This window comes from Phalacrocorax carbo, chromosome 1, assembly GCF_963921805.1.
Source record: "Phalacrocorax carbo chromosome 1, bPhaCar2.1, whole genome shotgun sequence".
Taxonomy (NCBI): domain Eukaryota; kingdom Metazoa; phylum Chordata; class Aves; order Suliformes; family Phalacrocoracidae; genus Phalacrocorax; species Phalacrocorax carbo.
Window position 1 is genome coordinate 171339159 of NC_087513.1, and position 26669 is coordinate 171365827.

Genomic DNA, 26669 nt, shown 5'->3' on the forward strand with positions numbered 1-26669 from the left:
GGGCTGAGCACTGGTAGGTATACCCTGAGAAAAGTTTAAGAGTCAATTTTAGGCTAAGGCTTAAGCTTTGGAGTGACAAGCAAAAAAAAAAATTTCTTCTGTGCTTTCATTCTTATTGGAAACAGGAAAAAAAACATATTTTTTAATAAATAAGACTGAATCAAAGACATCCAATTTCACACTATTTTATCCTACATTTTACTTTGTAAAAATAGAAATAGAATAAAACTTTATATAATGAAGAAAGTGTAAGTAGGATATAATTCACTATATCAGACTGGGAGCATGTATAACTGAAGGCTTATAAATGTGTAGGGCATTCAGGATACGTTCCACTGCATCCTTTATCCACCTTGTGGTTGTGAGAGAGAAGGAGAGCCAGGGAGAGGGAGAGTAGAGGAAGAAGGGGAGAGAGAGGTTGAAAGAAAGAGGAAGAGATTATGTAGGGGCGAAAGAGAGAGACTAATATTTCCTACATTAATCTTTTCCTCCAGTGTGCAAGCCTTCCTCTTCTCCCAGGTGGAGATGGCCTAAGGCCTAAGTATTCTCTTATTATATCTGTAATACAATGCAGGTATTACATTCAAATTATATTTCTTAGTAGCAGGTGAAATCTTCTTACCTTGAAGCAAGTCGAATGACAGCAAATTTGCAAGGCATCTAAGATCATTTTGGCATCTATACCCAAGGGCTTCCTGCAGTATGTACATATATCTTTTCCAATTATACTCCTGTGTATATAATATAACATCAGCTGTCAGAAAAAGAGCTACCATTGAAATCTGAAGGAGAAAATTTATAAGCTTAGTGCACTATATGGGAAAGACTTTGTATACTGTAAAAAGGCCATAAATGGAAAAATGTCATGTGTATATTCCCTCCATTCTAGTTGACAGGTGTAATATACATGCTCCTGTGATGGGCAAATTGCTGAGCATAATTGTCAAGTAGCAAAAATACCTTGATAGAAAGAATGGTGGTCTTTGGTGAAGTGAATGATTTCAAACAGTAATGAGACTGTATTAAGCTGCTGAATGCCTGGGAGCATGTATGCTAAATGGGGATGAAGTGGAGGATAATGATTTTAATGTTTTAATCACAAAAGTAAATTGGTAGTTGAATTTAAACTGCCGTCATTTGATCACTCTGATATAGAATTCTCTATGTTGTGGAAATGACTGAAAATAGTTTTAATTTTCTGCAGTGCAGACAGAAATCCTACCTCCATGGCAGTTATAGAACAGCCTACTTGGTATTCATAACAATAATATTTTGAAATTTTTTCTCAGCTCTTTTTACATTTTTTTTATGACATCAATCTGTAATTTCTCTAGATACAATTGTTGGTGTTGATTTTGTACTAAAAAATCAACTGGTCTTGCTCCTTTCCACTCAATGATAAGCCGTTTTACTTATTTTTTATCATTCCCAGAGTTCCTTATACTTAGGTTAGAAAGGATACAAGTTTTGCTGATTTGGTATTTCTAAGTAATGGGAATGTCCAAATTACCTGAACTGAGAATAGTGGGCACATTTTTTTTTTTCTCCTACGAGGTAACATATTACTGATTGAGCAAATATCCTTCTTATATTTGGGAATATCTTAACTGGTGTGAAAACATAGAGTTTTTAACAGCAGTGTCTTTCAAACCTATTCCTCCACATCTGTACATAAAGTTGGTCATTACAGGCACCATTCTCACAAACGAAGGAAATTTTGCAGAGTAAGCAGCTGCCCGAGGTAGAAACCTACAGAATCACAAAGGCAACTCTATTACTTAAAGCACTGGCTATTGTTTCTATAGATATTTTAAAATGTCAGCTGTGACAAGCCTAACATAATATTAGGTTGCTGAACTGTGGTAATTATTTGATGGCAAGATCCCGCTTAAAGGGAGCTCTGTATAAAAAGCTGTCTGACGAGCGTAATGGTGACTTCCACTGCTCTCTTTTGTCTGAACACTTGAATGCTTATGCAAAATGCCTGTGCCCTTTGATACTCTACAATGTTATTAATGTGTACTTACCGATCAGAAGTAGAGTAAACCGTTTTGATAGTATTTCCAGTTATATTTTCTTCATAGGCACCATATGATGATTTGCTGTGAAGCGGAGTGCATAGCAATCACTAAACAGTACTTTTTATTTTCAAAGTTTTCACTACACTGATAATATGCAAATTAAACTCATGTAACATGCTTGTAAAAAAAATCATCATACTTGGTGATGAGTTCTTTTTCTGTATTCTCACATCCATCAAGAAAAATATATCAAATAAAAAAGCATAAAAGAGAAATATAGTGTCCTTAGACTGTGTTCTGTTGGTGAATGATTCTTCAACATTTTAAAATTAAATCTATAAGCCCATTGAGCAAAATCCACATGATAGTATTGGGTTTACCTGTACTGATACCCAGCCTAAATGATACATATCAGGAAATGGTGACACGCTGTATTTTCTCCTTTTTAAATCCCTTCTTTCATTAGTCCTCAATGAGCTGTCAAACAGCCAAACAAAATTACAACATGTCCCTAGAAGTAGAGTGAGGGTCTTTGTAATACAATGAGTGATTTGTGTTTACTACAGTAACTGTATTGTTCCTCGCATCAGAGTAGGAAGAAATATACTGAATTTATCTCCAGGGAAGTTAAATCTTCCCTTTTTAACAGTCCCAGCCCTAGTTGCTTAACTATCAGGTCTGTTTGCATGGAAGGGATGAGTATGTATGTGACAGCTGAAGAAGTAGTCATCTTGCCATACATATTTTGAACATTTCTGAACTGATTTAATAATCCTATTCTGCCAGGAATTCATAAGGTACATGGTAATTATTACCTGTTTCATATCACTCTTGAATAATGTTTAGCAATGTTACGAACACTTTTTCATAATCGTGTATTTACAGAATGTGTCTTTTTTTTTCAGGGAAAGTGTAACGGACCGATAACATGATTGTGTAAGGTGTTACACAGCCCAGATACATTTTTGTAATGTGGATATGTCTTATTTGATTTCTGTGCAACACCAGAAATGCACTAAATGTGCACAGTTACTGAGAAGCTTAAACGAAAAATGTTTTATTTATGTTTATAGAACATAACAATATGCTTGTTATTTAATAGTAATGTAGCAAACCTGGGATTGCTCACCACAGAGAAAGTATCTCCTCAAATGAAGACCCAGTGCTCCATTTACATTTCAGGCAAGATGGAAGTAAGCTTACTAATTAGGAAAGCAACCTGAAGCTAAGTGATTGCCTCTTGAAAGAGTTTTTCTGGCTATTTTTGCCCTGACCAAGCTAGACATGCACAACACATGTCACAGGGTGGAGTATATTGACAGTGCAAGTGCCTAAAGTTTCTTGCTATAGTGAAAAGTGGCATAGGAATATCACCTATTTCTATGAAGTATGGGCCTGTCTCCACTTGTTTTTGTTTTTAAGCTTATTTTTCTCAAATCTTCCATTTAACCCATTGTATTTAGCTGCAGAAACTAGCACTGATTCAGGCTGACATTTCAAATCATCTAGTTAAATCAGGGTTGAGATCATTGTCTTACATTTGCTGTAGGAGGTTGGAGCACAGTTGGAATTTGTGTATTCTGAAACTTCTGCATGGCCTTGAAGACCAAGCCCATGAACTGGCTGAGAATAAGAGAAAAGCTAAACAGCGTACACTTTTAAGGCTCAAAACGAATATTCAACACAAAAATTAATTAGCATTTTGCAGACATCAGGCTTCTAAGATGTAATATTCTGATTATCTTTGAAAATTAAAATAGAGAACAATAACACAAAAATGGCAGGGCAAAGAGTATGCTTCAACATGAAGTGTTACCTTACACTTGACAAAATATGTAGCCCTCACTTGAAGATGTAATCCTGATCTAATTCATGAAAGCTTACTAAATCAATGGTCCTTGCAGTTTGTTCTTTCAGGTTTTATGCAATAAAACCTGAGTTTTATAAAAGAGTATTTACTGTTGAGTAGTTTGCTGTACAAACAAGTCAAACCCTAGCAAGTAAAGGATTGAGTGATGCAAACTGGAAGGTGGGCCTTGATCAGATAGGCAGTTCTCAGGCTGCATTGTGGCTCAGTTTTAACTTAGCATCTTGTCAAGCTGTCAGCCTATGCATTTGTTTGAAAAGGTTCTGAGTCTCCTCACACTTTCTGTTGGCAAGACTAGAAACTGATGCTTAGAAAATATTTTTGCTGTAGCTTCATTGATTTTAGTTCTACACAGTACACACTTTTAAAGATGTGGTTATATATATTTGTGTGTATTCCAACCATAATACTGTAGCCAATTATTAAAATCCAAGGGACGCTGTTCTCTACACTAGGACACCCAAAGAAAGTATTTTTCTCTATACAACTTTCTGTAAGATAAACAGTGTTATTTTCAGGCATGCTGCATCTAAATACCCATATTATGTTGAGTGGCACATTGGCCATAGTTCCCATAAAGTACCAAACTGTGACTGCTATTTTCCCTGTTAGTAAGGCTCAATAGAAGATTCCTCCTCTCCCTTCCAAGTTATCAGCCTTGACTCTGGCAATTCATGACCCATACCACACCTTACATATGGGACTGTCTTTAAATAGTCCTGTCTACATTAATATTTAAATCTACATATATGGGTGAGTTTGTACTGTAAAGACATTTTCCTAATCCAAAGAGGTCCTTCATTCAAGGATTATATATTATGGGTCCTGTTGTCATATTTCTTGAAAATACATTTTCAGTCTGAAGAAAAAGATAGTTTATTTTATTTTAATGATTTCCTATTATCAACAGACCTGGTGTTTTGTTAGTTCCATTAAATATCCCTATATGCTACTTTTCACTCAGATTTGCAATATGTGTGCTTGCAGAGACAGAATCCAGGTAGGGCAAGAGTATTGCAAGAGAAATGGTTTTAAAAATAGTTTGTACCTGGTAAAAAAGTCAGAAACCTGTGTTTAGTTTCAGTGATTGGGATAATAGGTGATATGGGGGTTCAGATTCATTCCATGTAGTTCTAGGAAGTTAACAAGGCACCTGAGTGAAGACTGTAATGTTTCCCTTACAGTCTCAGAAAGGAATAAGCTCCCTGAAAGCATGGTGCATCTGGCATGCAGGAAATGCCTTTCCTCTATTGATTATACTATATTTCCTATATTGATTATTGATTTCCTCTATTGATTTTCGCTTAACAGCTCTCGTAAATTTCATGCCTCAGCTACATCTCTAGAGCTACCCAGGGTATGTCTTGTTCTCCCCACCCTGTGCACTAGAGCTATGCTTTGTGGCCTAATGTTCATGAGATCCTGGAAGCAGAATTTGGAAGGGGGCTGGCATGAGCCCAGAGACCAGTGTGAGGTTTCTAAACATCCCTGAAATTTCTTGCATAAAGATGGTTTCTGTTTGTTGGGGTTTTTTTGTTTTTGTTTGTTTGTTTGGTTGGTTGGTTGGTTGGTTGGTTGGTTGGTTTTTTTTCCCCAAGAAATGGCACTTTAGACATTATGGTTCTCAATTAATTGTCCACAGTACCTGGTCTTTCTTTCACTGTCACTGGAGTACTTTGTTTCTGGGAGATTATTTGGAGCCCTTGGAGGATTTTCACATGCTTGCTCAGTTATCCTAAGAAAAAGAAAACAAACCACAGGAAAAGAAGCACCTTTTAGAAATCATTTTCAGCTACACAGATTGCAGTTACACTTACAGGCACAGATGTAGAAGCTTGGGCTAGTAAGAGCAGGTAATAGAAATTTCTCTTTTTCTTACTGTTGTTAAATTGTTACTTGTGAAAAGTAACAGAATCACCAACCTCTGGTTTATGCTATATATTAAGGTCACAAACTTCATCTAATTTTAACTGAACTCTAGTTTCCTTGGAGTGCCCACTGAGGTTTTCAACAGTGCAGAAATGTCTCAGTGGTTGATAGCATTCTGCATTTTCTTGGCAGTATTCTTCAAAGTTTTATTCTTGGTTTTACTATATATTAGTTCCAAATTTTGTTTGGTGTTTTTTTTTTTTGATATGTTACAGTGATATTTTATTAGAAGTAACCAGCTAAACAGATACATAGACTCTTATTTCAAAAAGTAGGATTACAGTTCAAGCAAAAGAAACCTTGTCTCCTGCAGTTTCCCCTGCTGCAAACATGACAATGCAATCAAACATAAAAATAAATTGTGTCAGACAAATTATAGGATTTAAGGAACAAGTGTTAATAATGTTTTTGATGATTTTACAAAGCAGCTCAGACAAAGGCTGCTCTTCTTGTGTTCTGCCAAAGGTTATATTCTGAAACAACTTGATGATTATAAGCCTTAACTCTGGATGTTTAGGCTGCAGCTTGATTTATTTAAGTGAGCTTGCCAAGGCTTGAAGCTTTGCTAAATGAAGCTTGCTTGGTGCTGGTCACTGTTTTATATGCATAGCATGCTGCATGAAGCAGCACTCTCTATTGTGTTTGACTCCTAAACTGGCAGGCCCCCTTTCAGAACTAAAAGAGAAACTCATTCACCCTAGATATACAGTATATGCTCCTCTGGTCAAACTGTCAATTGGGACTGCTAGGATAAAAATACATTATGCTAAAAAATAGCAAAAGTACTTATGTGTACAGATCACTAAGTTCTTTCTCTTCGTTTATGTATGCAACTAAATAGAAGACTCAAAAATATACCACCAGAATGGTACCTGAAAACATAATACTAACTTCACTTTAATTGACCAAAATGGGTCTTAGTTTTTCCAGATAATGAAACCTAGTAGCAGTGAATTTTTTCAACTATGAGATGCTAACTGCTGAGTAAACCAAACACCTATAGAGCACAAAACCAGTTAAGCGGATTTTGTGACCAGGCTTTTTCCTTCACTACAAGAGATTATAGGTCTGAGTCATTACTTTGCATTACCAAAATACATGCAGCTATATAATTATATTTGGTTAAGCAGGCACATTTTATAAATAATATGGGTATCTTCCTCAAGCTATGCAAATTCTGCTTGCTTGTATTAGGAATTCACATTTTCTGGTACCACACTAAGCAACTACAGCTCTTGATATTAGCTCTTTAAATTTTAGAGAGAACTATGATTTAAGTCTCACCACTTTTTACTTTGGTCATCAGTAGACTTTACTTCAATATGATCACCAAGTTTATCATCTCTGTGAAAGTAAGAAAGACCTCAGAATTAATCAAATTATTTAATTCAACCTAAACATATTAAATGGGTTGAATCATTTATGTTGAAGAAGAAAAAAATTATGTGCATTTCACAGGGAAGATTCCTGACCACACTGATTATGTATCATAATTGTTTCATAAGTGTTTAGTTAGTTATGAAGAGTTATCAGTTCAAACATGAATATTTTTCACACTACTTGGACTCGATGATCTTAAAGGTCTTTTCCAATCTAAATGATTCTAATGATTCTACAAAAGAAAAACAAGCTACTCAAAAATGCTAAGTTCACTATAGAATTGTAGGATAATTCAAGTTGGAAGCATTCTTGGGAGGTCTCTAGTCCAACATCCTGAAAGCAGGGAGAGATCTGAGGTCAGACCAGGTTGCTCAGGTTTTTTCTAGTTGGGTCTTGAAAACCTCTAAGGACAGAGATGGCACAACTTCTATGGAAACCCGCTCCACTGCTGGCCTCTCCTCCTTATATCCAGTCCGAATCTCTCTTATTTCTATTTGTGACCCCTATGTCTCAATGTGTTGCCATGCTACAGGTGAAGGGCCTGCCTACATCTTCTAAACCAACTATAGCTCTCTCATTTTAATTTGATAACATCATTTCATTCAGTGCAGGCACCAATACCATGAGCAATGGCTGTCAAAGTGTGTTATTTGTTTTGTTGGTATATCCAGCCCAGATTCCTCTTACCACTGCTGTTATCTAGGGCTATATATGATCTCTAGGACCATATGATCGCATCTATACTTGTAGCTAGTAGCTCACTGCCTGTGAAAAATCTGATTTTGTATTAATAGTTTTTCTTAAATGGTCTTTAATTGCAAATAATAATATTGTCCATTGAAGACTTGTTTAAGATTTTAAACAGGCCACATTGGTTCTCATTTGAAAATGGAGAACAATACTAAGAAAAAAGAGGGGTTGGTGGATTTTTTTTTTATTTAAAGGACAATTTTTAGTTTGGTGGAACATTTCACATTAATTTAAAGAACTTTGATGGTCATGCACTGCCTATTTAGTGTTCCAATAGGATAAAGTCAAGTACTACATTTGCTTCTTCTGCATGGAATAATTTATATATACTAGTCATTATTTAATGAGGAATTCTTAAAAGTTTAAATTCTACAATTTAAATAAAATAAAAATATTAATTTTGACTCTTCTAATTATCTTTAAAGAACAGAACTTATTAACATCTAACCAACAACAAACATTTTGTAAGTACATGAGGGAAAGATTATGACAGCCTTGCCTCTTATTTTTCTGACCAGCAGTATTTATTTCAGTAAAATCCTCAGGGTCTTTTCCCCTGAAACAGCAAACAAATACAACTGTTAAAGCAGTCTCCCTATCAGGGAAGAGTTAAAGTCTAGTAAAAGAAAGAAATATATTTATGTACACATTTAAAGAAGAAAAGTAAATTGTTGGTTAAGTTTGTCTTCAGAATTTGCAAACACTTGTGTTATTGACCATAAGAAAAAATGTTTACAATTTTCCACTAACAAGGTAAAGTTCTCTACAGTTAAATAAAAAAATCATCTAGTACATCCAAGAAAATAAAAAGACTTTGTTTAAACGTATCAATGCCATAGTTTAAGATTCTTCTTTGTCAGTGAAGATAGTAAAGGAGAAACATGAACTATTCAAAGTACTTAGTATTAATTTACAGGCTCCAAGCAGCTTAATTCTTGTTTGCATCATTAATTTTGGGGGAAAAAAACTAAAAATATGTCCAAATGACAACATATTTTTGCTTCTGGAACAAGAAATTACCTCCCTGTGTCATCATAGCTAACAATTAAAGCATTGATTATATCTGTACTTATACTGAAAATATAAGCATCCAAAGATTTGCAAAGTTTACATATAAGGAACCATTTAAAAAAATGTCATTAATACAATTAAACTAGTGGCTACTAATGGCTAGTTTTTCCCTCTGGATGTTTTTTTTAAAATTACTTTAAAATGGCTCAGTGAATTAGAGAATAGAATAACCTATGAAAAGCACTCTAACTGATGTAAAAAACCCTGATTCCCTTTAGGTAGAAGTAGGGAGCAAAAGCAAAAATCTGTTAGCTCTGTGAAATTGACAGCTTGGTTGCTTCAATCTGTAACAGCCTTATTAATATTAAAACTCTGAATGCTTCCTAAAACTGAGTGGTATCTCAAAGTCTTGGACTCTATTGTAATAAATTCTCTGTAAATTAAAATTTGCAAAAAAATAATATTCAACTTGCAGTTTAGTGCTAAAGGTACATATATATGTATGCATACACATGAGATAATCTACTGTAAAACAGCTGATCCCATCTGTTGTGTTGGCAATATTTATGTGCTGCTACTCTTTAGAACATCATTCTTGAAGTTATCTGCAGAATTTTGATGTTAGGTGTGACAAATATTTCATAGCTCTCACTAGTGCTAGTACCCTGGCAGTTCCTCCCTTTCGTACACTGAAAAGCTGCTTACAGACCACAGGAAACTTGGCCTGAAACACGCTGAGCTGATGTGCTGTTCAAAAATGTAAGTTCAAGCTGTTCTTTATGGATCACTACCCTTGCTGACTGAAATGCTTTGTTACACCCTGTTCGGGCAACACTTATCATGCATGAGTTCTACAGTATTTTATTCAATGCCCCTTCTCTCACTGTATTAAAATATTTCTTCAACATTTTTATTGAGGAAGCATATAAGGAATGCTTGGAAGCTTGCCATAGATATTACTTGTTCAGCTGATAGCATACCTGGCAGTTAATTCATCTGTATTTTTATATTCATCATTCTGTGGAAGGAATGCTGCTTATTAATCTATAAACATTTTGCAGATTTGCAACATTACCTTTCCTGACTTTCTCATAATTGCAAACTACTCACTGCCTTAGAAAAGCAGGGCCTGAGAAGCTTTGAAAACTTACTCCTTGTCACTTGTGAAAGAGCCTGGATTCACTTTGATGAGCTTATCGAGATCTTGGTTCCTTCAGAGACAGAAAAAAACCCAGATCAAATCACAATTAGTATAGCCAGCTGTCAATTAGCCAAATTAAATACGCACTTAAAAAGAAATTATAATTGACACATTATTTATGAAAGACAAAATTAAACTGATGAAAAGTTCAAAGCATACATAATTTTAGTAATTCACAGATATTCGTAGACACAGCTGTATGCCCCCCATATGCACATAAGCATACGCTTTCCTGGAATAAGAGGACCAAACCGTGTTTTGGAAACAACAGGGTATACCTAATACTTATGTCAAAAAGGATAATTGCCACTGACCATGCATCACGGACAACTTCAAAGACTTCCTGACCTCTAACATGCTATGATATAACAAGAAACTTTACCAGATAATACAATCATCCAAGTATTCCTAGTAGGCTATCTGGACCAGCTCCTTTCCAATTAAACTCTCCCTTCTCACAAGAAATTCCATGTTTAAACTGCGGGACACTAAGAATTAGTTACATCCACTGATTCCTGAACTTCCATAAAAGAGATAGGGTGTGATTTACTATTATTATCTGATGTAAGGAAGCATTAATCTTCCTTCAATTATTTTTTTTCAATATAATAATATTAAACATACAATATGTATTACTGTAGCATAACTATTAAAAATAGAAATTGAAATCAATGTCTTTTATACTTTTTGAATGGAGCATTTAGTAGTATCAAATCAACACGTGGCATGTTGCTTTGACTGCCTTTATTTCCCTTCAAAGGATTACACTGGTATTAACATTTCTATAAAACACTTCATTTCTGTGAAAATGCATTTTCCAACAGCGAACTTCACTACTGAAAAACTTTCAGGAACTTTACCTAAAAAGTTACAATCTAGCAACCTTAAGTCACTACAAAAAAATTGGAAAAACTGGCTTTTAAGAAGAAAGCAATGGGAAACAAGTGATGTTCATGATGGTATGACAGTGCCCCCACTGTAGGAGCTGTTCTATAACCTGGTAGTCAGCCATGTTCTATGTGTCTCATTACTGACATTTCATTCTGAACAGTTCTGTCATGAAACAACATCTCAATGAAAGATAAAGGCAGCCTTTTCAGAATTCTTCTTGGTCATGTTTGTCAGCTTTGGTGCACCCTTTGATGACATTGTCACGATCTCCATTTGTTTAGGAATGAAACAAAACCAATTCAATGCAAGGAGTCTACTGCCATTTAGCTAGAATTCCACACCAGTCATTAACAAATGAGTAATCTACATATTATATACTTGTGTAAATTCTCTTTATACTATCACAGCTTTCACACTTTTCAAAGTTTTCCTTCAGAACCTGGAGTTTTGCGGTTATCCAGAAATATCCTTGCCTTTATGAATTGGATGGCAAATTGCTTCCTCAGTACTAGGAGGCAGCAGCACTAAAATGACAATAAGGCTAATAAGAACTCAGGTAGTTATTTTATTAACTTATATTTTTGCAATTTTTGTTAAGAAAAACCCTCCAGCCATGTATGTGTCTGGCTTGAGTAAAAGATACATTATTATTCTTCTCTCCTGCATCCTCCATTCCTTTATGTACTTAGAGGTGTTTAAAATACACTTCTCAAGTCTTCTATAAAGCCTACTGAAGCTTTGCAATTGCAGCTACTTCAACTAAGATCTTCATATGCTATGTAACCCTCACAAGTACCTCAGCTTCTGTGTTGCATATAGATCCAAAACAGAAAGCAGGAGATTTGGGACTCCTGTTCATTCTGGCTGCAGTCGTGGGACTATATGCAGTTTACTCAGCAGCGTTACCAGTAGCCTTTCTGCTTACTTCTGCTGACTTCCACAGTGTGGAGCAAAGCTGTGCCCTGCATACACTCCTATGTCTGATTTTCAAAGGAATACAAGCATTTGGAGAACCAAATTCCACTATGCTTTTTATGAGACTTAGCTCAGTAAACATATAAGTTTGAAATTTTTATTCACAGTATAAATATAAAATATTGTATTCACTTTTTTACAATTTTCAATTTCATATTTTTTAGTAATTCCTGGGGGGTCTTCTTTCAGAATCAGATAAATTAATTGGAGACACCTTCCTATAAAAATAATCAAATACTCTGCGGATAAAATATGCTTCCACCACAAGGCCCAAATACTAGAACTCTTTGTGTTGGTCTTTGTAAGAAATGTTAAAATATCTTAGTTGTTTTTTTTATCAAATGCTACATAATTGGATTAATAATGCTATAGAAATTGATTGTAGAACACTGGGAAGTTATGTCATTTATATACTTGTTCTTGTAGGTAACACTTTTCTGTCAGCAGGGAAGGAAGGAAGACCCTCAAGATCAGCAGGAAAGATTATAGTTTTAAAACACAATCTTTTTAAGTTTTCACATGCATTTTAACACACTTCCTTGGTAACTTCAGATTTGCTTTACCTTAAATTGCTCTGTTCTCTTTGCACAGAGTTTTCAAACAAAAAAAAGAGTTATCTAAAAGAGCTCAACCTTGACCTACTGCCTATTTGGAAATAATGAAAAAAACCACCTCAAAACTAATAGAGATACAAACTTCCAATAATTTAAGAATCAGTCCTTCAGAAATGTGTTTACTGTCCCATATTAATCCTTGGTGCAACCTGAGGGATAGATGAGTTAGTTCCCTTCTGTGGACTTTAAATCATGATGACTTAGCAGTCAACAGCATTTTTTTACTTCCTCATACCTTATTTTCAGTGCTTTCCGTGCCACAATGCACTGATCGCCTTGTGAGAAAGATTCTGCTTGCTGTCCAAAGGGAGAGTGAAAAAAAGCAATAGAAGTCTAGGCTGCCTGTGCACACCTTATCAACTAGCAGCCTGATTTATAGAATGCTAACACTGAAGAGTCCTAATAAGTGAACAGAAACAGTTGCAGGTGAAGATTACAGCACAAAAATACGTGCTGACTGACCCATTCATCTACACTTTATGGTTCCTATGGAACAAAACTTCCGTAAAACATAGTCCTTAGAAGATATTAATTTATTGCGCTGGTAACACTTCTTAAACTTTCACCCTCATGAAACATCTGCTTGACAAGACTGCAGCAAGTAATCAGGGCTGACGTCTTGCAAGTTCTTTGCCTTGAGGTGGCTGACTAGTGCAAAGGAGAGGTCATAGGATATGCAACTTCAAGCTAGTGGTTCAAGCATAGTTCAAGTTATAGCAAATAAAGTTAAAGTTTGAGAGCTACTATTTATGAAAGGATAAAATGTAAACTAGGGCAAGCTGCAGGACATAGTGAGCAAGTCAGAATCTACCTGAGTAGTTTCAGAGCATACTTCAGTTCATTTTTTTAATCTCTCTTGTTAGCAAAGCTGCATTTGCTTTATCAATAGCACACAGTGGGTACCAATGCTGATATGACCACATACCCCAGTCTCACATTTAAAATTAGAGTGGATGTGCAATACAGAGTCTAAAAAGAATGTCAGTTTAGGTTTAATTTGAGAGTTGTTAGCATGCTAAAAATCAGCAATACAATTCATACCTTTTGTGTAATACCTTTTGTATAATAATTCTAAAAGAGATGTCAAGTATTAAAGTAGGGAAGAGACTAACCAATATATTAATACATTAAAGAAACTCCTTTAATATCAGAATATCACATGCTGTGAAAGGCTGTCGTGGAGAAGTCTTTCCAGTTGCAGGGAAAATTGTCATTTGAAAAAATAACCTATTTCAGTGTCCAAGGCTGGCTGAATGGAATTCACACTTCTTAAATTTTCAACAATTTTTTAAAATATAGATGCTGATGGAAAACAGCAGCATAAAACTTCTAAGACAACACAAAACTGTTTAGACAAACTTGAGGAAATATCTTTCAAATATGCTAGGTGGCTTGTAATGGATGCTGACAGTTTTCATAGGTCATTCCAAAGGATGCCATCTCCAAGCATAGTATGTTCAGAGACAGCCATTACACCACTGTGAGCATTCTGCCTAGGGTGAGTATTTTTCAAAATGGATGAGAATGAGGTAGGTCAGACAGCCTGTCAGGAGGAGAATATATTGTTTGCTCATAAATTCAAGAAGATGAAATATTTTAATACAACCTCAGGGCATGACTGGAATTTTTTATGAGCACCTAACTCAGGGTAACATATATACTTTTGTACTCTATATAAAAATATTGGAATAGCAGTACAGAGGGTTTTGTATCACTTTTTTTTACAAAAGGATCAAGTATTAAAAAAATAATTAATTTATTGTAAAATAAAAATATTAAGACTTAGATTAAGACCTAGGTGTGCTTGTTATCATCACTGAAGTATGGAAGACAGTTCTATTGATTAATTTACTTTTCCCTTTGTAAGTGACTACCTCCAGAAAAATGTCTATTCTGCCTTTAACATTCCCTTGGAGAACAATGCTTAAAATAGCAGTATAAGTCTACAAGAAACCCACACTCTGAAGGGCAGAAAAACCTATGTGCAACCGGGCCACTGTGGGCTTCATGCTACAAACTTGTTAACTATGAATTTTGTTGCTGCTGTCTGCTATTTTGCCTCTAGCTGCTTGTGTAAAATAGGATTAGAAATCTGACAACTAATGAAGAGAGTCCAGCAGAATAAAGGGCTAGCAAAGAAGATAATTAAAGTAGGTTTAAAAAGAGATGTCAAGGCAGGCTGCGTGCAAAATTTATGGCTTAGTTTAACCAGACACTCCTATTCTGCCATATCTTGGACCTCTATGCCTCTCAGACACAAATAAAAAGGGAAATTATTTAGGGCTTAAGTGACAAGCTCTCCAGAAGTTAGCTAAATTTCAAAAGCTTAATATTTCTGACCCCGAATCAGTCTCAGCAAATGTTCCTTCATTTACAGAAACATTCTCTTTTGGGTTATTTTATTAATGTTGGGTATGTAATGTCTTCCTTGATTTGATGCATAAAAGACCTATAAACATATTCAATAGGTAACCTTTAAAGGTATCAAAATGAATATATGATATAATCAAAGTATGATTTTTTCCTTTTATGGTTTGTATTAAAAATTTAGAGAAACTGAGTTGCCTACATTTTGCTTTGACTTTCAGTCTGCATTTGATTTTTTACTCAGTTCACTTGAGATAAAGCTCTAATACTTTTCAGTCCTTCTGCTCTGTCAGATATGTTTGTGAATCTCGCTTATTTCAGTGGATAATAGTCCTGTAATTCTGGTTTAACTGGTGACAAGTCAGATCACCATCAAAAAGGAAAACCCGAATCCCATCCAGACGTTCAAGCACAGCTAATAGTTTTTTGGGTTTTGGGTTTGGTTTTTTTTATTTGTTTGTTTGCTTTTCCTTGAAAACATTCAGATAAAGTTTCAAATAGCATAGAGATAAGAAACATGTGAACCATGTCTACAAAAAGAGCTTTAATTATGTCATTGGTTGTTTGATGAAAGCAATTTTGTATTTGCAGTAATAATAATAATTTTGTATTTTTGTATAATTTGTATAATAATAATTTTGTGTTTACAATACTGAAAGCAACGAAGAAAACAGTTATCAAAAATAGATTTAAAAAAGTTTGATCATATTATTCTGACTGTCCTTATCCTGAGGGGGCCAAATTGATGTTGATCCTGGACATGTGTAGGAAAGAGAGTGAGAAGATAAATTTTAAACAGACCCTAGCCACGCTCCTGAACCTCGAGTACCAGGCAGGAGAGTATGTGACCACAACTCCCTACTCATTCAGTGAATGCTTACTTAGCCTGTAAAAGTCCTGCTAAGCCCATTTCTAGTTTCCAGATGTCCTCTAATTCCTGAAGGCATTCTTGCCTTGTTACCTAGAATTTCATCATCCCACTTTGCTGATACAGACAGTTCACATATAATACCCAAGAACCAATATTGTTCTTTTATGGACCAGAAAACTGAAGGACCCACATGAATTTCATAAGACTTTCTGTAACATCTTTAATCAGTGGCACACTTCATGTCAAATCCCAGGATAATTAGTGAGGTTTCACATCTACTCTGTCATTATCAGCGTCATCAATCCAGAGGCAGATCTATTAAAGGAGTCATACACAGTATTTTTAATAGATCTCCATCTTTTTTTGATTAAAACCCCTAAGCAGGATTATAAAAACTTCTGAGGTCACCCCCTATTTCTAATCAGTTATATTATAAGATACATATAATATTTCTGAACATGATACCAAAGAAGTTACATACATTGTCCTTTCTTCAGTGGTCTCTCCCAGTTGATCTGCTACAAAGCTTTCTGATCAACAGCTGCTGCTTCTGACATGATTGAATATGCAAACACCACAGTAACCAAGTCTGGCTAAAACCTTAAGGGCATTTCTGACCTAGTCATGTCAGCACAGAAGATGACAGAAACAAACGATTGCCAACTGGACCTTCCAAATCTGAACTAAAAGAGTTGGCCTAGAGTATAGTAAGTATGTCAGGCTTCTCAATGGATAAAGTTTAACATCATGGGCCTGGCTGAACTTTGATCTGCCATCCTTGGCTGCTTTGCTGCCCCTATATCAGACTTTTTCATGTATAACTGAAAATGAATAAAGAAGTTATTTGAGAAAAGAGTGGCATTTATTCTGAAGCAGGGTGCATTTCCTTCCACACTGCTATGCTCACTAATCAGTGCCAGGAGCCCTCATTCAGACCTTTCATCAATAACAGCCGAGGATGAGGGAACAGAAGAGCTCTGCAGTCAACTGTGAAAGCCAATTTTTACTGTGCCAAAACCAGGGTAATGCTTAGCTCAGAGGATTCTGGAGTAAATAGAGAGGAAGAAGCTGTTGATCAGAATGTTTTATAGGAGATGGACTGGGGAAGATCACTGAAAAAAGGACAACTTATTCACTTTTGCTTGGAGGATATGTATGACCCTGTAAACACTGTATTATCTTTTTAGTTAGGAATAACAGGCCTGGATGTCTTCACGTAACCTCTGCAACAGCAAGTCAACAACATGCAGAAAAGCTGTAAACCAGCATTCCACTGAATGCTGAATCTGTCAGAATTGGGAGGCAGAAGGTCCCTGTCACTTGAAAGCAAATTAATATTTTTGCCTTCCACTGAAATGCAAAATGTATCATCAGAAATGACTCTAATAATTTGTACTGTCAAAAAAACAATTGAAAAAGTTTTAAACCACTTCACTTTATCATAAGGAAAAAATTTTCATTGTAGCCAGAGCAAGATCTAGCTGCAGTTATGAATACTGAATTATAGGCATGCCCACATGAGTCCTGTTTTAGTTTCCCTGCTTCCAACATTTTTTGAGTGACACAGGTGTCCTCCAGAACATTTCAGAGGTCTGCTGAAGCATTATATAGTCTATAAAAAGTGAAAGCAAATAAAAAAGACATCACAGTGGAAAAGTCCCAGAAGAATACCTGGTGAGGGAGTCATGCCTTCTAATTTTGGTCATCTAAACTTTAGTCCAACCTAAGATAATTCTCTAGGATGTTTCTAGTGGCTGTTTGTAATTGTCTGTCTCTCCCCATAGACCAGATTTCTCTTTTTCATGTGATGGGATCACATAATTGGCCAATGCCTCAAAATGCACCTACATGCTCTATCGGTTTTGTGCTCTTTGCAGCTCTCTAACAATAAAAGTTTTATCAATAAATGTTCATTTAGGAGACCTCACATGACGGTCTTAATTCCCTTGGTTTGGAAAATTCCAAGACAATACCAATTAATTAATATTTTAAAAATTATTTGAAAAAAATCTGTATCTTTTTTCCATTCTTCGAAGGTGCCATATGTCAATAGACAGAAAATTGCATCCTTGTTACAAGGGGTAGTTTAAACACAGATAATTAATGTGTTGTTCTTTCACAATCTTTTAAAAGTGGCAACACATGTCAGGTGAAACAGGTGTGTCATTAAAAAGGACAATAATATAAATATATTTACAGCATCGTCTGAATTTGCTACTATCTATCAGGAGTAATTGTAGTGAATTACCCAGTAGAGTATAGGAAAACTCCGCACAGAACTAATATTCAGGGTACTGAACTTTATAGAATATATAATGCTAAAGAGCCAAGAATATAGATCTGCTTAATTATGTCAGAAAAATATTTTAGTTCTTTGTTTCTGTTCCCTAGAAATTGCCTCTGTCAACCACAAACATACAAATGCACAGCTGAGACATTTTCTTCAACCTAGCTCTGCTGTAGACAGCATGCCAAAAATACATGCTTATGTAAAAGTTTCTGCAATATGCCCTGTGCCTCTATTAGTAACAGTCGTTCACTGGTAGCAGACAATCTTACAACAGATGCTTTAAGAGCTGAGTGAGATCTCTCTCTAAGTTCTTATGTAGCCCCTGTTACTATCACCTCAAAAGCTTCTCCTCAAATCTGTCCAACACGAATTCTGATATATCTATGCAAAATAATATATAGATTCATTGCTTCTACAATTTATGAGCTGTTGGAAATACAGCTTTCTCATTATCCCACATCTTTTGGTGGTAATACCTTTGTTACTGTACTGGTAAATGTGGCTCTCTGTGCTATATACTGTTGCTTTCTCTATAGATCATATGCAAGGAAGCAGTGCAGTTAAATACAAGTGAACCCCATATAAAAGCATTTTATAGAAAAACACATTTTTGCTTCCTAACTATAATCATTAATGAAAGATTGGCTAAAGGTGTGTTAAACACCCTCTGAGTGTTTGAAGTGGTTTAACAAGATTTCCCACAAAACATTGCCCTTTAAAAAATGCAGTTTTTAAAAAGGCTGCATTTAATGGTTGCTACAATTCTGTAATGGAAAAACACAGAGCGAGAATCTTGGTTCTCCACTGAAAGGGGAATAAACATAAGAATTTTAGATGCAATAAATAAAAGACCCATCAAGTAAATCAGAAAATTGTCTCTTTATGTATCCACTGCAGTGCTCGTATGCTGCTGCATTTATAAGATACCAAGAGACCTGTTTTGAGGATGACCTATTATGCTCTGAAAAATACACAGTTATTAGTCAGTGGTTATCTTTACCTTTTCTGGATCCTAGCCTACTTATTTATGTTGTCTGGGGTACCTATAGATGCCCTAACTAATCATGAGATGCCTATCCCATTCTGTTAATCATATCCAAAAAGTGGAGTTCCATAGGTCCATGCCTCCAAATATGCTAAATATATTATTGTATAGTCTATGTCTTAAGATGGATGCCACATCTAACTGTTGTACTTGAAAACAATGCAAAACTTGCTTTTTACATTAACAGAATCAGGCATTGCATGGAAGAGTACACAGTGAAGCTTACGCTTTTAGCCAAAAGAGATAGTATCTGACATTCTTTTGGTGTAAATCCCTTCCAAAAGATTTTCCTTGTATTGCTGACCAGTTTGATAGAAAACCAATTGCCATTTTCCACTTATTTTATAGTAAAATTAATTCATTATACCTTTAACATCCCTATCAGAACCCTGAGCAAAAGACAAATAATCAGTTAAGTATGACTTTAAAAAGCATGACCTGAAAATCTTTCCATTCTAGGTCAAAATATAGGAAATTAAAGGATGTAAGATAAAACAGTATTCTAATAAATGTCAGTGTTACTAGAAATACTTTTTATGTAACCGTTTGCTTCCCTTGTGTGGCACAATCATTTTTGCCACAAGCGTTAATATTTATGTGACATCTTTAATAGAAAAACAGGCACTTCTGCTGACAGCTGCTTAATGCATTTTTTGATTAGCGTAAATTTAACAAAAATCTGTAGTTTTGTGAAGCTGACACATCAGCAGCAGATGGATGACATCTGAAGCACCAGCCAAATATAAAGGAATTATAGCAGGAGTAGAGGGGGCTGAATTTTGCCCACTAAGATTACAGGCTACTTATAGCTTACATACTGACACAAATAGCTGTAGCAGCGCAATGTTACCATAGAAACTTGTAGAGCAGTAAAATATTCTTCTAGCTCTCCACCAATGGAGGGATGGGAATACAAAGCTTGATATGGTAATGAGAGCCACCGGAGGATGATGAATGTGAACTGATTGAGGGTGGGGATTAAGTCGGTCCTTAACAAGCCTTTAGGAGGGAAGAATGGCTGTGACTTCCCTAGTTAATACAGTGGCGTATTTAATTCCCTAAGATCTCCCACATTTGTTGGTGGGAAAACGTTTCACTGAAACATTGCTTTTTTCCTAAGGATTACACTGTCAGATATCTTTTGGATGTTTTTCTCAGTTATTTTGTACAGTTTTTCCATAGTGGGGGCTTTGGGGGAGGAGGGCATGATTCAAAATAATATAGACTGTGGCTTCAGACATCAGAAAACTGTACTTTATTAATCAAATTAAATAAAATCAGCTAATTTAAACTCATTTTAGTGTCTGTACCATTTAACATTTCCAGGTAAAAACTGCAAAATGAGCTACTGTAGTTCTCAGTGCGTTTCTAGAAACCTATTTCTAATTCACTCACTTTTTAATTGTATATTCAGGCATTTTATACTGGTCAAAGTCATAGAGTCAGTTTTTTTGCATGGTTATTGCTGATTGTTATGGAAAATGTAACATTGCCATCAGTAGAGAACCTTACAATTTTCTGGAAATGCAGTTAAAAAAAAAAATGCTGTCCTTTCCACCAATAGTCCTCATGGTATTCTGTTCACTTTCCAAGATACATTAGTATGTATGCTGTCTAACTCATACCACAAGAACAAGTCCATCTGTTGAAACATACTAATTTTGTCATACTAAATGGTATATGTTGAGTTTTTACTATTTAAAATGTTGACACTGCAATGCACAAGTTGGGGTTTTTTTAGATACATAGCAGTGTGTAGATGTTACCTCTCCCACAATTTATTGAAGACCGAAGAAAATATATGAAGTAATCCATACTACTGCAATTCCTTTTTCCAAACATTTGCAGCAACTATCTATATGCTGCTCTTTAAGATGCAGGATAGACAGGCTGGAAGAAGAAAAAATGAGACATCTGAGATAACTTAGCAAGTCAATGAGTTGGAACTCAAAGTTTGTACTTCTAGGCCAATTGTTAAAACCAGATAAATGCTGCATTTATCACACCATGTCCAAATGAGATATCAAATATGGAAATCAAACAGAGTGCCTAATATCATATTTATCACGTTACAACATTGTTTTGATTATATCTGCTTACATTACCTTGATGTAGCTTGGTTGTCCACATCAGTCTTTGATTTCTCAGGGGACACCTGTTCTGATGAAAAGGCAGCCCTGCAATAGGAACGGTGAAAACATACTTAAGGCACAAGGAGATATTTGGAAACACATTATATCATTTAGGTGGGCTATCATTGTACATATTATATTTCTTACAAGTGACTTTGGATTTTATTTAAGAAACTTTTTTCTGTTTTTTTTTCTTTAAATATATATAAAATATATCAATTTATAAATAAAATATAAAGAAATAGATGTAAAATGTATATAAAGAATATATCTATGAGGAGCTATATAATGCTTTAGCTCACAAAATTATGGCATCCACTGAGCCTTTTGAAAAATTAGTATTCCAAGACTAGCTGTTTTGCTAGTATGAATATAGTAATAAAGTGGAGTTTCTTTACTTTTCAAAATTATTTTAGTAATAAAGGAACATTTAAATACTTTTCTACTACCTATTAAATACATTTTACTTATTCAGTAAAGACTAACATTTTACTTAGCAAAGTACTGTTTTTTTAAAAACTAAATAAGTAAACAATTATACTTTCCTGTTTTTACTTATTTGTGTGAAAGGTCAGGTTGGTCACTACAGGAATACTAAAATTATAAGAAATTATAAGAAAGGGAGAAGGTGACCGATACAGTAGAAAATGAGTTACATGATTCTTTAGACTCTTTCTATTAGGATGGCAACTAAACCATGACAAGGCATGTAGCTGCCTTAATTATAAGCCATGAAATTACAGGTTGGTTAAGTAATCTTTTCCTAATTTAGACCATGTGACATGTACATTTAATTAATGAATTAATTTAATACATTTATTTTCTAAAATTAGAGCAACCTTTGCAGACACTCGAATAAGTTTAGAGTACTTTATGTGAATTCATCTATGTTAATGCCTTCTATTACGAGCCTTTGCATATGCACAGCTTTTTAATTTACCAGTTTCTTTTTCTTCACTTTGCTCACACCTTCTTTCACTCTTTAGAACATCAGTTCAATGTAAATATTAATATATTTGCATTAGCAACATATATAACTGTGAAACTAAAATTGTCTAGCAGTTTTTAATTTTTTATGCAGTTATAGCTGGTTTTTCAATTTGAATAAATATCCAACGATATGTCCAAAGCTATGTGAAAATAATTACATTTCTGCAGGGAAGGGAGTCTTCTTCGTGTGCTTCTGTGACACTGACTAAGGAGGAACCCTCCCAGGTAATTTATACAGTCTTTGTGTTCTAAATAAATGTAAAATAATAATCAAGGTTTGTGTGTGTGTGTGTGTGTTGCATTTTTAAATCTATTAAGAAGCAAAGTAGGCAAGACGTACGTCATTGGAGCCTCTGAATTTTCTGAAGTGGTCCTAGAGAAAGAACAGGGTAAACATTTCAGAAACCGAGTAGCAAAATGCTAGTATGGAAGCACTTTCCAAGATTTTAGATCAATCAACAGGGTTTAATTTTACTTGTTTTTCCTTCCACAATGATGTTTTTCTTTGTTTCTTAATGTGGAACATAACATGTTTAACTCAAGTAGTCTAATACTGAATTCTAATCATATTCTTTATATGTTACTAGGACAATCATTCTTCAATTAACATTCTCCAGTCAATCACTCCGATTACAGTGTTTTGTTTTCAGCACACAATTCGCAACCAAAAAAACTCAATTACAGTGAGCTGCTTATATTCTTAGCTGCAACTGCAATTTCTTTTGAGTGTTCTGTAAAGTGTGCTTAATCAGCCTGGAACTGAGGCAAAGCACTCCAGAAGTTTACATGTCATGCTTGACTACAGAAGTCTAGAATCAGGTTCCAGAATCAGAAAACATAAGTAAATAATAAACCCTTACCAAAAAAACCCCACATACCCGTGACTGCTGAACTCCCTTCCTGAGGACAGCAGAACAATCAGCCATTCTTCCATTTGAATAGAGGGCACAGCTCTTTGCTCTACCCATCTTTAAAACTGACTGTGACCATTTATAACGGTGGTTGTTAGCATCTATGCATAGCACTTTATTTCCTGAAACTCACATGCGAGTAAAAGGCTTTGCTCTGGTGACTATTAATAGTTATAGTAATATTCACAATTTGAAATAGCTTTCACATCTTCAAAACACTTTAAAAAGATAAACAAATTAATCATTTAATGTCCATCACTGTTTAACCAACTGTCCTTGGTGACATCATTGATAGATGATCCTGGAAGTGTCATGAAATATTCATTAAGAATATTCCTATATTTCAGTCTCCTCTGGACTGTGAGAGTAGAGGAGTAACTGGCTAATTAGTGTTGAGCATGAGACAGGAAGCCCAGAATTTTGGTGGAAGCTGGGCAGATGCCATATGGAGGATGCATCCTATTCTGTGCTTTCAAAATTACCACAATCATAATGAGATATTGAAATGAAGCCAGATAAATTCATCTCAGCTGACATATTAAAATATCTAGTAAGCACTGACTTAAAAGAAAATAAGCTTTAGCATTTAGGAGCTATCTTTGTGCTAGGTGGTGAGTGACTTCAAATCTTGGCCAAACAGATGGACAGTAGTAAACACAGAATATGATTAAAAATAATTGCTAACCTTGGTTTTAAAGATTCATCTTAAAGTCTTCCAGTGACAGAGATTCCATAAACTCCCAGGGCCATGCTCTACCAAGGAATTCTACTTATCACAGCAATGTATCTGTTCATTTTATTATTTAATTTAATTTTCATAATTGATATGCATCAGACTCAGGTTGGAATTTTCCCAGATTAAAACTAAGGAAGCACAAGGCCGTGCTGCAGCCAATAGGGGACCTAAGCAAAGAATATCATGGAAGTTCATCCATGAATATTTTAAACCAACCATATTCTGCTTTTAGATGACAGCACAAGAAATGTTCTCTGTTCTCTTTCTGATCTGCCAGAAAGCAATCACAACTTAGAAATAAACATTAAACATTCATCTGCAAGTAACTGTAGCCTGATCTTTTCTTCTAAACTATTTCTTGAACACCTTACTGAGAGCTGACTAAGCAGATCTTGAGGTTTTGTCCACACTGTTAACCAAAAGGGCCCGGGGTTAGCCCTGGCTGTCAGACCAAATGGCACAAATAGATTCCTGCCCTTAAGGCTAGTTGCTTTATACCAGATTTGTCTTGTGGAGACCTAACTGGAATAGTCCAAAGCAAAACAATGGAAAAGCATACAGGCATTGTGGAAAAATTTTGGGAGCACTTCTGTAACTTCAAGTCACTGGCACTTCATATACTCAGAGCTCAGTCAGTGCTGGGCATCAGACCGCTAAGAGCCCAAACAAGTATTTAAGCGTGGGATACATTCTCTTCCTGTGCCATCTTACTCATCAAACTCAGCCCCTCAAAGAATTGCCCTGTTGGCTCACTCCCAAAATCAACTCTAGCCAAGAATTAGGAAATAACTAGCAAACATCTGTACTAACCGTTTGGTTTCCACTGTTTCTGTCGTGGTCTTGCTGCTCGAAACTGGGGGAGGCATCCAAGATTGCCTGTCAGTGTTAACAAATAAATTCTTGAGTATTAGTTTAATGCTATGGGGTTGAACAGCATACTGTGAATGTTAGAATGTCCAAAGTGATGCAGAAATACCTGGAACTTTTCTTAAATGATTAGTATTTTGAAATACTGCATCCAGGTGGTTTTTTGACCTTTTTTTTTCTAGAAAACTGAACGGAATTGGAAATACTACAGTAATTTTAATCATTGTTGTGAAAAATCTATTTTCTGACTCTAGGTCATCTTTTCTACAACCTGAATGGTACAAATAAATGGATGATTCATGGGAAGGACAACCAGATAGAATGCACGAATGAATGGGTGTCAAGTATCAACCAAGAAACACATTCAGGATTGTATTAGAGGTCACATAAACATCACAAGCACTTTCAGTTCTTCTATTATTTTGTGACCCACAAAACTATCAATCCAGCAATTGTTTGTGGGGAAATAGCAATTGCACCATAAGCCGTGCAATTCAGAGATGGCCTTTCACATCTGCAAAATGCCCGAAGAGAACTAGTGGGTTGAAAACACCATAAACTTCCACCAAACAAGCAGGGCTGTTAATAAGAAAATGTTGACATTTTAATTTCTACTTTCATAATTCTACTGATCACAATTTTTATGCATGAAATATGGAAGAGAAGATCACAAATGGACAGGATTTACAGCTGGGAAGGATGCATAAAAATGCGGTTATCGCCAGCAGTACCTTTTAAATTAAAAATGTAATTCTTTGTTCTACACTCTGCTTTTATTCTTGCCCAGATAATGCCCTCTGAAATCCAGATTTTTAAAGCTAGCATGCGGAAAACCTTAGTGTGGTTCATATGTCTTGCAATAGCAGAGGGTCAAGTTTGGCATCAGAGATTTCAGCTGGTCACAATTACAGTGAGCTACAATGCTTTAAATTTAGATGCTGAAAAGGCATACACTAGATGAGTTAGGGGCTACAGCAGAGTTCGCATCTGTTGTGCTTTGTCCACCAGGCCCACAAAACTGGATCTACAGAGACAACCTTGCAACACAGTACTCCCATGCAAAAAAGGCGGAGCATGTAAAGCACGAATCCTTGAAGCTTGCTGAGGAGTTGGAGCATGTTAGAGGAGAGAGTTGGTAATGTTTTTTTGTATAGTTGTGGTACATTACTGAGGTTTAATAGAGTGCTATACATCCTCTGGTGACCAAGCAATGGTGGTAATGAATACCTTTTTTTCTTGATTGGAGAAGTCACAGCAGTGTTTGTGGATGGTGCATTAGGAGTCCAAGATTGTCTGTTAAGGAAATATACTCAATTCATTAATCTTCAATAAGTGTATAATTTTAAATGAAAAAAAAAACCCATGATAAGAACTCATATTTCTACTATCAGAATGATGCAACTCTGTACAGTAAATGGTATGACTCTGTTTATATGTCACCTGAAATTTTGGAAGTACCTCAAAGGATACAAGATTTGGGATGCCTTAAAGGATTCTGATGCTCAGAGAGCAAATGTGTCTTTATTTGATATCCAAAATAATTTCTGACTTCTTAAAATCTTGACTTCTCTACCTACACTTCAGTCTCCAACCACTGAAATATTAATATCTTTATTTTTCATACTTTAAATTTTATGTTTCTTATTCAGTTATGTCGATGCTGCTCTCTTTTATGATATGCCTGTAAAAGAAGCCGGTATTCCTCATACTTCTAATTATATAAATCCCAAGCCAGTGATTTTTCTCATAAAGTTTATCAAAAAGTTATTGTCCTGCCTTCTGCAATTCTTAATGTAATGAGAATAACTGACAGAGTTTTGC

General features: G+C 35.3%; 1 protein-coding gene across 1 annotated transcript in view; it reads right to left on the reverse strand.

The window, feature by feature from the left end:
* SCEL (sciellin) overlaps positions 1 to 26669 on the reverse strand; it is a 51189-nt gene that overhangs the window by 5902 nt on the left and 18618 nt on the right. Inside the window, exons 7-16 of the mRNA XM_064447242.1 lie at positions 26076 to 26141; positions 24792 to 24857; positions 22675 to 22707; positions 21318 to 21389; positions 10110 to 10169; positions 8447 to 8503; positions 7102 to 7161; positions 5534 to 5623; positions 2028 to 2102; positions 623 to 731 (exon numbers count right to left, since the gene is read on the reverse strand). Coding sequence (XP_064303312.1) covers positions 623 to 731; positions 2028 to 2102; positions 5534 to 5623; positions 7102 to 7161; positions 8447 to 8503; positions 10110 to 10169; positions 21318 to 21389; positions 22675 to 22707; positions 24792 to 24857; positions 26076 to 26141 — 688 coding nt within the window. The remainder of the gene's footprint in view (positions 1 to 622; positions 732 to 2027; positions 2103 to 5533; positions 5624 to 7101; positions 7162 to 8446; positions 8504 to 10109; positions 10170 to 21317; positions 21390 to 22674; positions 22708 to 24791; positions 24858 to 26075; positions 26142 to 26669) is intronic.